At 36.6% G+C, this 12775-nt stretch overlaps 1 protein-coding gene across 4 annotated transcripts; it reads left to right on the top strand.

Annotated features, from left to right (window-relative positions):
* Positions 1–479: 479 nt before the first annotated feature.
* Positions 480–3786, top strand: LOC145954386 (uncharacterized). Of its 4 annotated transcripts, none has more exons than XR_014431589.1 (5): positions 480–1220; positions 1321–1366; positions 2813–2919; positions 3200–3275; positions 3500–3786. XR_014431589.1 is itself a non-coding variant. In XM_083068474.1 (4 exons), exons 1-3 carry the CDS (start codon positions 807–809, stop codon positions 2888–2890), a joined length of 495 nt encoding a protein of 164 aa, XP_082924600.1. In that variant the 5' UTR covers positions 549–806; the 3' UTR covers positions 2891–2919; positions 3500–3786. The 4 variants fall into 4 exon arrangements, 2 of the variants coding, with proteins under 2 accessions (XP_082924600.1, XP_082924599.1); XR_014431590.1 differs by having other exon boundaries at positions 481–1220; positions 2856–2919; XM_083068474.1 differs by lacking the exon at positions 3200–3275 and having other exon boundaries at positions 549–1220; positions 2856–2919.
* Positions 3787–12775: the final 8989 nt, after the last annotated feature.

The following is a 12775-nucleotide window of genomic DNA, read 5'->3' as shown; positions in this document are numbered from 1 at the left end:
TTGATTTAATATTGGATTTCTTTTGATTATAATATTTTAAAGCATTTTATTTGAAACTTAAGTTAACATATTTTATTATCTTTCATTTTAAATTATTTTAAAATAATTATAATATTTAATTATCATTCACTTTCTTTATTAAAAAATGATAAAATATAATTAATTTTTAATTAATTTAATAAAATAAAAACTTTAAAATATATATCTAAAATCTATAATAATTTTTTAAATACAAATATTTAATTAATTTTAATAGTTACTAAATTTAATATCATAATATTTATTATGATTTTAGTTATAATTTTTATTATCTTTTGATTTAATATTGGATTACTATACATAATTATTTATTCCCTTTAAACATACAAATAGGTAAAAAGAAAAATACTTAATTTTGTTTTACTAAAATATAGGCAAATCTAATTAAATAAACTTTATTTGATTCTTTTAATAAAAAAAAACTCTATTTACTCTATTTCAAATAAATATGATTAAGAATATTTGATATAAAATCTAAAATTTATACACTTCATTAATTTTCTTAATTTTTAAAATTTGTATTCTGCGCGCGCTAACACAGTGCCTTTAGCGCCCTCTCAACACTTTTCCCTTTCTCTCGTCTTCAACCAAACTCGTCTTTTCCCCAAATCTCCAATCTTCCACACTCCGCAAACCCTAACCCTCGACCCTCCCTTCTCCAACCTTCCGGTGATTTCGTCAAATCAATGGCCAAAGGCACCTATTCCAACTAGTTCGTCTTGCTCTCTAGGGTTCACTGCAGCCTTAAGCATGAGTTCTCCTTCGCCATGAAGGCCCAGTCCGAGATCTGCGCCGCCTTCTTGGGCCGGACGCGAGCCACCAATAACCGTCCCGACCAGCCGCTCCAGCCCGCCTCGGCTCGCAAGCGCTCCAGGAAGGTCGAGGAACCCAAACCCCCCGAGGACTTGGTTTTCCAGCAACAAAGTGCCGCCGCCGGTGGTGTGGATGGTGGTGGAGATGAACGGCAACAAAGTCCCGTTCACGGCATCTCCCTCAAGCTCCAGGAGGAGGAGCGCGAGCACCGCATGGACTTTGTTCCCAAGGTTTCTGCCATCAACACCAACCACATCGAGGTCGACAAGGAGACCCTTGACATGCTCCACTTCCTGGAAATCAATGACCTTTCCAACATCACCCAGGTTGACCCTGTCCCTGTTCAGCAGACCTTCCCCTTCACCCAGGTTTATCCAAACAGGCCCATATTCTAGTTTTATGTTTTGAAATCCTGATACAATTGTTGTTTATCTCTATTTTGACTTAATGCACCATGTGAAAATGTAGAACATGCTACTTTGCTCAGATTTTAATGATGATTCAGAGCAGTCAGGTGATTATTAGTTTCCTACCTTCTATTTGCATTATAATCTGTCATAAGCTTTGTTATATTTACAGAGAGGATATAGCTTTTAACTTTAGAAAGATTATATTAGTCTTGATTTATTTTTTATGAAAGCTTCATTCTGCTATCTCTGGCTGTGTTCTAATTATTGAACTGTGTTCTAGGAGAAAGAATAAATTTCCAATACCGAGAAGAAATCTTTCTACTTACAGAAGCAAGTTTTCTGTGCATTGCATGGGTATTTTTAAATAAAAATAAATTAAAGAGAATAGAGTATGTCTTTATTATTAATAGTGAATAATTTATTATATTTAATAGTGAAAATTAAAGAGATATGATTTTTATGATTTTTATCATTGATTTATTGAATTGGGTATTAGGTAAGGTCAGTAAGTTTTTTAGATAAGTTTAGCCTCCAAAAGTTTACTTCAACCTTGAGTTTGACAAACTTGATTACGGTTTTATCATTGTAATGGCCTGGAATTTGATTGCTTTTCTTTAGATTTTTACATTTACTTTTCAAATTCATTTACATTTACGAGTATATGATTTATTTTCATTTTATCATTTAATTTCAATTTTCATTTTTAAGTTTCACTTTCGATTACAGCAAACAGTTTATCTTACTAATTTTTGTCAATTACTGTTGTCAATTTGACATGTAATTCAATTATATCAAAATTAAATTGAATAAATGCTTTGTTAACAAGTATTTATATTTATTCAAAACAACAGAACAGAGTTAAGTCTACAATTGAAAATGACTACTCAATAATCAAATCAAATTTGATTATTTATTCTTATTTGTGAATCTATAGTCATGGTCAAAATATTGAATTAAGTTTTGGACTCATACTCGTATGACTCACACAAGTCTTCGAACAAATGTTAATGTGAACACTTGAACTCCTTGCACTCATTGGTAAGTCTCCCACTGGCATGCACGTTTTGCTTTTTGAAAAAATTAAAAAAAGTTTATTTTATTTGTCTTTGCTTATTCTTTTTTATCATTGACTTTTTTCTTTGCAATTTAATATACTTGGTACAATCATAAGCCAATTTGTTTATTTTCTTGTACTTGATTTTTTAACTGAATGATTAAGAAAAGAGGACAGAAATGCATGTAGCTTTAAACCAATTATAGTCCTGTACAAAGATGTTTCACTTAGAATATATTGAAGAAGACCTTTTACTCTTGAAACATGTCTGTAGAATTTCAAAATTGTAAATATTTAAGAATAAATTAACTATGCAAACATGGTTCAGTTGTGCACTTTAATCATTGCATTACTTCTAGGTAGTATTTTTCTCCATTACCTGTTAATTTTGAGCTGATGTTGCTGCAATTAGACGCATACTATAGCTGATATTTTCACCTCTTGATTTATGTCATGTACAAAAAGAAATCATATTAATTTTTGTATTTGTAATAAGTTGTAATAAGCACCCAAGCATTTGGGGAACCTTCTCTTGATAGCTACCTTTCAAGGTGGGAGAGACCAAGCCACTTAAGTACTCCATGGAACATCCCATATTACTAAGTAAGTTCTTCTGAAGTTCATGGCTTTATTTTCTCACACCACAGCATCTTTAGTTTCTATTCAAATTTGACTTTAACTTTTTAAAGTGCGTTTCTGAGTTTGTTTGTTTGTCTTCGTCTTCCTTTAAGGTTATTGTTTGTGAGAAATGAAAATTTTCTTTTCAGCATGTGTGTTTCATTGGGAAGAATACTTGATAAAAACATTTTTGAAGTTTGATAATGAAAAAGGCTAGTCACTTGTCATCACTTTGTTTGTTTTTTTTTTGTACATTTTAAAATAGTTATAAATAATCAAATTTCCTGCTCAAGAGCACAGAGATTGATCAAGCTCAAGTCTTTTTGGGATTTGAGTGGAGGGTAAGTGTTTAAATTCGTTTCATTTTACTTATAGACTCATTTTTATTGCATGTAATTTAGTCTAAACTTCATTACCCTTTTCCAGCTTTGTAATGGAGTTAACAGATTGAGATTCATTTGATCCTGAGTATCGTTTCTTTTTTGTTTCAAATAAATTTTGGAATTTGATCATGCTCTTGTGAATCTGTGATTTTGAATTTTGTTGTATCTTTGCATTGTTCCAGGAAAAAGTGCTGCTAAAATGCCTGAAAAACTTGACACTGATGATTGGCGCGTAGAGCGTGGCGTAAGTTTCAGAGATCCGTAGGAAAAGGAATTTGTTTATACGGGTTGAACTCAGGGAGGATGATGGTGATATTCGTAGGCAGCCATTGGAGGATGATGGTGATATTCATGGCCCAAGCTATACTTCCTTCTTATTTGTCTTGGGTGACTCAATCTTAATTTGATAATTTTCCCTTTGGTTATATTTAAATATTTATTTTATTAATTAATGATAGCTCTTGGTTTATTGCTTTGCATAGTGAAACCAAAATGTATTGATTGCCATAGAAATCTTAATTACAATTTTAATGACCATGGTATTGATGCAAGCTGGGAACTAAAATTTTACATCTGATGAAAATATTTACTTGTTTTTGTACTTGCGTGGCATGCTGATTTTAATGACCATGCTGATTTTTGTACTAGCTATTCGTTTTGGATTCATTTGGTTCTATGTTTAATTACTCATTTTGTTACCAAGTTGTTTAAAGCGTTGAGTGCTCATGTAACGCTTAAGGTCATATATGTCCATGTATTTGTATATGATTGGTGGCAGTTATCCTTTATATTGAAATAAATCTGGATGAATGTGTTGGGTTTTGACTTGCATTTTAGAATTAGTTATTGTTAAATTGATTATGTTTCATGCTTTGCTTTCATATGAGGCTATATTTGAAATCAGATATTCAATCATGTTGGAGATGAAAATTAAGGCTATTAGTTTAGTCATCTATGAGAGGATATATATAGAAGAGTGGGTTTCCCATTAAAATTGGAAGAATCTGTAACTTGACAAACCAAGACTTATCAATATTGTTTTTGATGCAGTAAAGCACCATCTTTTTATATGTTAAAATATTGTGGTTTGTATACTTGTCCTTTTTATTTTTCTTTTAAATTCAAGAGTGCATCTTGCATACTAGAGGATTATTTCTTTTAATGGTTTGCAATTTAGTTTATGTTTATCTTTGTTTGGAGTAAAATATGGATCAATTTTTTTTGTAGCAAAGGAACTTGTTTTATTTTTTATTTTGGTATGAGTGTTATTGTTTCATTGTTAAACAGGTTCAAAATAAAAATGAAAATAAAATATATAGTGTTTAAGGTATAAAATTAGCGATCATGTCTAAAAATAAAGTAAACCTAGCGAAAAAAAAAATCAGTTTTTTTTTAAAAAAAAAAATAAAATTATGTTTAGCGACCGATTTAGCGACCGAAAAAAAATTAATTTTTTTATTATAATAAAATTTAGCGACCGAATTGAAAATTATTTTTAAAATAATAAAATTTAGCGACCGATTTAGCGACTGAATCAGAAATTATTTTTTTAAAAAAATAAAAAAAAATACACTTAGTGACCGATTTAGCGACCAAAATGAAAATTATTTTTTTAAAATAATAAAATTTAGCGACCGACTTAGCGACGGAAAGGAAAATAATTATTTAAAAATTTAAAAATAAATAACACATTTAGCGACCGATTTAGCGACCTTTTTTTTGGTCGCTAATTTGGTCCCATATACTATTGCGACCATAATCGTAGTCACCAATTAGCGACCGAAATTTTCGGTCGCTAATTAGCGACCACCAGTTTTTCGGTCGCTAAACAACTTTGCGACCAGGGTTTTTGCAACTACTTCAAATCGGTCGTTAATTCGGTCGCTAAAGTAAATAGCGACCGATTTAAGTAATTTAGCGACCGATTTTTGTGGACGCTAAAATCCTTTTTTTTTGTAGTGAACTGAATAAGAAATAAAAATTGAAGATTTGTACTGAAAGTGTATTTACTTACGGGAGTTGCTATGGTACTCATGAAAATTGAAGGGTTTTGGTACATCAAATTATGAGAATAAATAAATTTTAAAAAATAAATTCAAAATAACATAAATTTTAGATTAAAAATTTATATAAGATGAATCAATCAAAAAGACTAATTCAAAAAAAAAAAATCAAAAGGTCAATTTTCATGACAAATTTTTGTTTATATGTGACAAAATTAAAAAATTAAAAACAAAAAATTATAATAATATTATAAAAACATTAAAATAAAAAAAACAAATAATATAACTGAAAAACTAATTTATACTATAAACTCAAAAAAATTATCATCAAAGAAAAACTAAAACATATTAACAAAATAATATTAAAATTTTTAATTATAATAGATGCTACATTAAGATATAAATTAAAAAATATAAAAATAATATAAAGATATAAAAAAAATTATATAGATAAATTATTAAAAATATTAAATTAAAATAAAAATAAAACAAGTAAGTACAATAAAAAAAATAAAAATAAAATAACTGTTCCGGTACTCCACAGTTATAATGGGTACCGTAGAATTTCTCTTTACTTATTTCGTGTAATATTTTAGTTTTCAATTTACATATCTTACCGGTGTCTGGTTAACAAGACTCGTATATATATATATATATATATATATATATATATATATATATATATATATATATATATATATATACCGGCATCATGACAGTGAAAATGGATGTAATATTTAAAAAATTAGGGAAGTCATACTAATAGAGCATTTTTAATAGGAGTTACTTATAAGTAACTTTCTGTGTCACATTATTGTTAAATCAGCTCTGATTTATTTTTTGAGTTGCTTAAATTTTAGTAGATTTATTTTTACAAGCAACTCTACTAAAATTTAAGTAACTCATAAAATGAGTCAGAACTGATTTGACAGTAATGTAGCACAGGAGGTTACTTATAAGCCCGCATTACAAAGCTAAACCACTTTGTTGGTTATTTTATTGTCCTATTCTGAAATGTTTCTCAATTAAAGGAATATAAAATATAAAATAAAAAAAAAAACTTATTATTTCATGTAATTTTGTATGTATTTATTGACTAAGTGAATCTGTGAAGTGTATTCCTTTATGTCATGTTTTTCGTAACACTGAAGCCAAAATGATATATATTGAAGTCACGAAAACAAACCCTTTATGCTTTCTAGCTCTGACATCAAATTCTCCAGCCTTTCTCCTTCCTCTTAACCGTTGTCAAACGTCTTTGCAGTGACACTGCTTTCATGGGGTTCGTTATCGTCATTTGTATAAGTCTCATGTTAATAAAATAACTCCTTAGTGGTGACAAGTTTTGTGCTTTTGTGAATAATTGAAGATAGGAAGAAAGATATTTTTATATACAAAAGATTTAGATGACTATGGCATCTAATTAAATATACTCAAAAGCAAGGAATTGAAGGAATCAAATTATAAAAGTTTCACGTTATTCTTTATCCCTTAATTAGTTAACACTTCACTAATTATTCTTACTTTCTTTTACATTTCAGGAAAATACAACAAGTGCTCTTAGTGTATTGGTTAGAAAATTAAAAGTAAATCTTTTTATTAAAAATGTATCTGCATATTCTTCTGTGTAACTTTATTTTAATTTTTATGAAAACTTTCTGCATATTAAAAAAGTAGAGAAAACAATTGATATTTATTTGTTGTTCAAATTTAACAAATTTACACCTTTAAAAATATTTTACAAATATTAAATTTTTTAACAATCCTACTATTATATGAGTATATATGTATAATTTCTAATAAGGTAAAAACAACTTAATATTTCACCATATATATTACTTTAAGTTTAATATTTAAATAAGTTATTTAAAGTGCAATGATTTTTATTATTAGATTATATCGACAATGTGCATATTATTGGGATAATGTCACATAATGGAATAATTAAATTAGTGAAAGTTAACATTTATTAAAAATTATTAGAAGTGTACACACACATTAAAATTTTGTCTCAGTGTTGCACTTTATCTTGTAGTGCAACATGGAGCAAAAATCAAAAAAATGGCAAGAATATTTGTCGGCAATTTGAATCCTTACTATGAGTAAAGGGTACTGTATAGTTTGTGCCTTTAGAACTGGTTGAAGTTATCAAAATGCTTAAATATATTTTTTATTTTTTGAATTTAAAATAATATATTTTTAATACCTTAAATTTAAAATTAATCTTTTTAATTTTTATAATTTTTGAAAATTTTATTTTAATTCTTATATTTAATATTTAAAAAATTGTTAAATATTATTATATAAAATTTATTAATTAATATCTTATTAGTAAAAATATCACGTTAAATTTAATTAATCATTTAAAATTATCTTAATCTATTACTTTTAAATATATTATCAATGATTTAAAATATTAAAACAAAATTTTTAAAATTAAAAATTGTACTAACCGTACTTCGCACCCGGGCTCCTAGCCCGGATTAGCAATGCAAAAAGGCGACCTCGGGCACGCGTTGCGCGATGTCAGCCCGGTATCTGAGCAAATCACACCTGATCCCGAGGATCTCGCCCCGGATCAGATCCGCCCTTCAACTATATCATATCATATCACATTACATTATATCATGATATATCTTATCTCAAGCCCAAAAGCCCAAGGCAAACCTAGATCACTCCAAGGTACGTGCATTATATATATGAGACTATTATTCATGCAAATCCTAACTTTAGCATCAGAGTCTCTTTTGCAGGTACCACCCCCATCTTGGAGCATCAACGTACTAGCAAAGGAGGCTCGCCGATCTTACTGGACGGATCACCTCTACGACCAAATTCCGGTAAGAACATTTGGCGCCCACCGTGGGGCCGATAGAGACATCCCTCATCGGCCACCTGTATGGTTTCTACCAAAAGCCACACCAGACGAGTAATAGATGAGGCAGACCACTCAACTACAATGGATAGTGACGCTGCAACCTTGAGGTGACTGATCGACCAAGTCGAGCAGATGCGGCAACAACACGATGCCGATCTTCGAAATATGCGTGCCCAGCACAAAAGCGACATAGCGGCGATACGGACCGCCAATGAAGCAGACCTCGCAGCATTGCGAGCCGAGAATGAGCGCATCCGCGCCCAGCTCCCTCGACACCACTCCAATCAGCCTCCACACGAGAGCGACACTCATGAGGAGGAGGCACATTCGGCCTCCCAATCCCGAACGACGACCAAGGCACCAACTTCACGGCCTACCACGCACCGATCTCACGCATCGACACACAAGTCGGGGCAGGGTACCAGCAGGGCCCCCACTCATGTTTCAAAAGGACAAGAACCTTTTCGCCGTCATCCTTTTGTAGACGACATTATGGAGACCCCACTACCCCGTGCATGGAAACCCCTCCACCTCGATCGCTACGATGGCACAACGGACCCCGACGAACACATCGATTCATATATAACCCAGGTAAACCTCTACACTAACAGTGACGCTATATTGTGTAGGGTTTTTCCGACCTCACTCAAGGGAGCTGCACTTCATTGGTACACCCAACTGCCCACCGGGTCCATCGACAGTTTTAGCACACTGATAAGGCGATTCATGGCGCAGTACGCCACCAGCCGACCTCACCACACAACCTCGGCCGCCTTAGCCAACCTCAGACAGAATGACGACGAACCTCTGCGAGCTTTCATGGAACGCTTCTCCAGCGTCTCAGTGAGAATCCGGAACCTGAATCCCCAGGTCGCCCTGCACGCTATGCTCATGGCACTCAAACCTGGGCCATTCATTGATAGTCTATGTCGCGACGCCCCCCGCGACATGGATGAGCTGCGGGCCCGCGCCGCAGGCTACATTCAGATGGAGGAGCACTCTGCCTTCCGTGACCAGGTTCGCGGAAAGGGCCCCATGAAGCCAGAACAGGGTCACAAAGATAAGGTAAAAGTCAACAATGATAGCCAATTCAAGAAGCCGGCTAGAGCAAACAGAGGGGGGAGATACGACTTCTACACTCCCATGAACGCACCTAGGGTGCACATCCTGGAGGAAGCCAACAACAACAACCTGCTCGCCCTTCCATCGCCGGGTCACACTCCCAACAGCGCCGACAAGTCCAAGCACTGTCGGTACCACAGGAACCATGGTCACACCACGGAAGAATGTCGCACGCTCCGAGATCGCATCGAGGAGCTCATTCAGGCGGGCCACCTCGGCCAGTACATCCAGCGACAACAGGGTAACAGAGGCGGTTATGGAGGTCGAGGACGAGGCAGGGGTCGAGGTTCAGGAGCTCGCGCTGACTCACACCCGGGCTCCCAGTAGAATGCTAACGGTGCAATACAAGCCGAGATAAGCCAAGAGACAGAGTCGGCTCCCTTACGGGGAATAATCAACACAATAGTAGGTGGCTTTGCTGGAGGAGGCGCCAGTAGCTCGGCCCGAAGAAGACACCTGCGAAGCATCAACTGTGTCCACTCCACCACCTCGGCCCCACACCAAAGCTCGTCGCCGATCTCCTTCTCCGATGAAGACTACGCCAGCATCAGCCCTAACCAGGATGACCCTATGGTCATCATGGTGGAGATTACCAACTGGAAAGTGCAGAAAACACTCATTAACCATGGAAGCTTGGCCGACGTCCTGTACTGGCCTACTTTCCTCAAGCTAGACGTCCCCCACTCTCTCATTCAACCACACACGGAGCCCCTAGTCGGCTTCGCAGGAGAGCGAGTTCACACTCGGGGGTACGTGGACTTGCTGACGACTTTCGGAACACCACCGGATACAAGGCGGGTTATGGTCCGATACCTCCTCGTGGAAGCCAACACTTCCTACAACGTCATTATCGGAAGGCCAACCCTGAACCAACTCGGGGCAGTAGTGTCGACCCCGCACCTTACCATGAAGTTTCCAGGTAAGGACGGTAAAATCATCTCCGTCAAAGCTGATCAGAAAATAGCCCGGCAATGCTACGCCGAGAGCCTGAAGATCTCGTCCAGCAAGCAAACCAAGGGAAATTCCCCCACTGTAGCTCCTTAGGTTTCATGTCTTCTTTTTCTTCCAGAATGAACAAAGTTGTGCACTCTTTTCCCGCCCCAGATTTTGACTGAGAGGGTTTTTAACGAGGCACACAGACATAATAAATAAAATTACTCATCTTTGCTCAGTTCATTTTCTTATTTTTCTGTTGAAGGACGAAAGCGAACCTTAAACATATTTATCCGAGGTCGAGTTCAAACCTCGACATATTTATCCGAGGTCAAGTACGAACCTCGACACTCTCACTAAAGGTCGAGTACGAACCTTGAACATATTTGTCCGAGGCCGAATCCGAACCTTCATTCATCTCACTAAAGGTCGAGTACGAACCCTGAACATATTTGTCCGAGGTCAAATACGAACCTCGACGCCTTCGTAAAAGGTCGAATCCGAACCTTCATTCATCTCAACTTGAGGTCGAGTACGAACCTTGAACACATTTATCCAAGGTCGAGTACGAACCTCGACACTCTGACTAAAGGTCAAGTACGAACCTTGAACATATTTGTCTGAGGTCGAATACGAACCTCGACGCCTTCGTAAAAGGCTGAATCCGAACCTTCATTCATCTCACTAAAGGTCGAGTACGAACCCTGAACATATTTGTCCGAGGTTGAATACGAACCTCGACACCTTCGTAAAAGGTCGAATCCAAACCTTCATTCATCTCAACTTGAGGTCGAGTACGAACCTTGAACACATTTATCCAAGGTCGAGTATGAACCTCAACACTCTCACTAAAGGTCGAGTTCGAACCCTAATCAAATAGTCCATTTCAAATTTGAGGTCGAGGAATTCGAACCCCGACATGCCAGGGTCGAATGCGAACCTTGACGCTACCGCTAAAGGTCGAGTTCGAACCTTAACCAAATCGCTTCACTCGAATTTGGGGTCGAGCCCGAACCTCGATTAAATCATTCCAATCAAACTTGAGATCGAGTACGGACCTCAAACGCACAAATTCTGAGGTCGGTTCAGAACCTTGATATTCTCAGGCACGGACCCTTAATTAAGTCGCCTTACTCAAACAGGAGGTTATATGCGAATTCTCACCTAAGGTCGAGTCCGAACCTTAATAAAATCGGTTCGCCTACCGCGTCAGGTAGAGTTCAAACCTCCATCAAATTATTTCATCCCGAGGTCGAACACGAACCTCGATGCTCTCACCAAAGGTCGAATCCGAACCTTAATCAAATAGTCTATTTCAAATCTGAGGTCGAGTCCGAACCTCGACATTCCAAGGTCGTATGCGAGCCTCGACCCCCTCGTTAAAGGTCGAGCTCGAACCTTAATAACTTATTCTGGGGTCGAGTCCGAACTGCATATCCGAGGTCGAGTTCGAACCGTGGCGAAACATACACTTAAGGACGGATACGGACCACCTATCCAATTCACTATACTCCGGTTCGAGGCCGACTCAGAACCTCGGCGCTAGTAAATCAAAGTCTTCAAAACTTCACAGAAACGCCCACCCAAACAGAAGTCCGAGGTGGAGCCCGAACCTCCCTTAACATGTGAGGTCGAGTACGAACCACAACATCCAGACTCGTGGTCGAATACGAACCTCGCCAAAAATTCGTCTTATCAAAAGCCGAGGTCGAGTACGAACCTCGACAAAATTGTAAGGCCGAGAACGAACTTTAACATTCGAGGTCGAATACGAACCTCGCCAAAACTCGTTTTATTCAAAAACGAGGTCAAGTATGAACCTCGATGTCCCCGCTTAAAAGTCGAGTTCGAACCTTAGCTAACTTATTTTGCTCAAACCCAATATCAAACCCGAACCCCACCAAAGCCTGAGGTCGGATACGAACCTCTGCACTTTCGATAAAGGTCGAGTCCGAACCTTAATAAAATCAGTCAAATTCGAACCACAACAAAATCAGTTGCCCACAATCGAAGCGTAAAGGCGAATACGAACCTCAACACATTTATTTGAGGACAAGTCCAAACCACTAACCTGAGGATGACTTTGAACCCTGGCAAAGCACACCCCACTCTCAATACCGGGGTCGAACCCAAACCGTGAAACCTAGACGGTTTGGGACACCAATAGAACGGAAACCTCGGCAAACCTCCAAAGTAGAACACCTCATCTTCCAGAGTGTCAACACCCACAAGGGCGACCCAGAAAAACTCCTGCTTGAAATTTTTATACGATTGGGAGTAGGGCGTAAACAAACCCTCATCCCTACTCCCGCTCAAAGACAGAATGCCATAAGGCGGAACGCCTATCTTCAACTGATAAAAATGAAGAAAGACGCGAAGAGACACCTCTATACCCAAAACTGTACACAGGACCTGAAAAGCCCTCAAAAAACCCCAACTATTGGGATGCAACTAGCAAGGAGCCGAGTTGATAAATTTCAAAAAATTGCACTCAAACTGAGTGAAGGGAAGACAGACACCCA

This window comes from Cajanus cajan, chromosome 2 (genome assembly GCF_000230855.2).
Source record: "Cajanus cajan strain Asha chromosome 2, NIPB_CcT2T_4, whole genome shotgun sequence".
NCBI lineage: Eukaryota > Viridiplantae > Streptophyta > Magnoliopsida > Fabales > Fabaceae > Cajanus > Cajanus cajan.
This window is presented reverse-complemented; position numbering and strand designations above follow the sequence as displayed.

Coding starts and splice junctions, on each gene's coding strand:
- LOC145954386 (XM_083068473.1), top strand. CDS start 807: ATGAAGGCCCAGTCCGAGATCTGCGCCGCCTTCTTGGGCCGGACGCGA. Junction 1,221..1,320: donor AGACCTTCCCCTTCACCCAG/GTTTATCCAAAC, acceptor GTGAAAATGTAG/AACATGCTACTTTGCTCAGA. Junction 1,367..2,812: donor TGATGATTCAGAGCAGTCAG/GTGATTATTAGT, acceptor ATTTGTAATAAG/TTGTAATAAGCACCCAAGCA.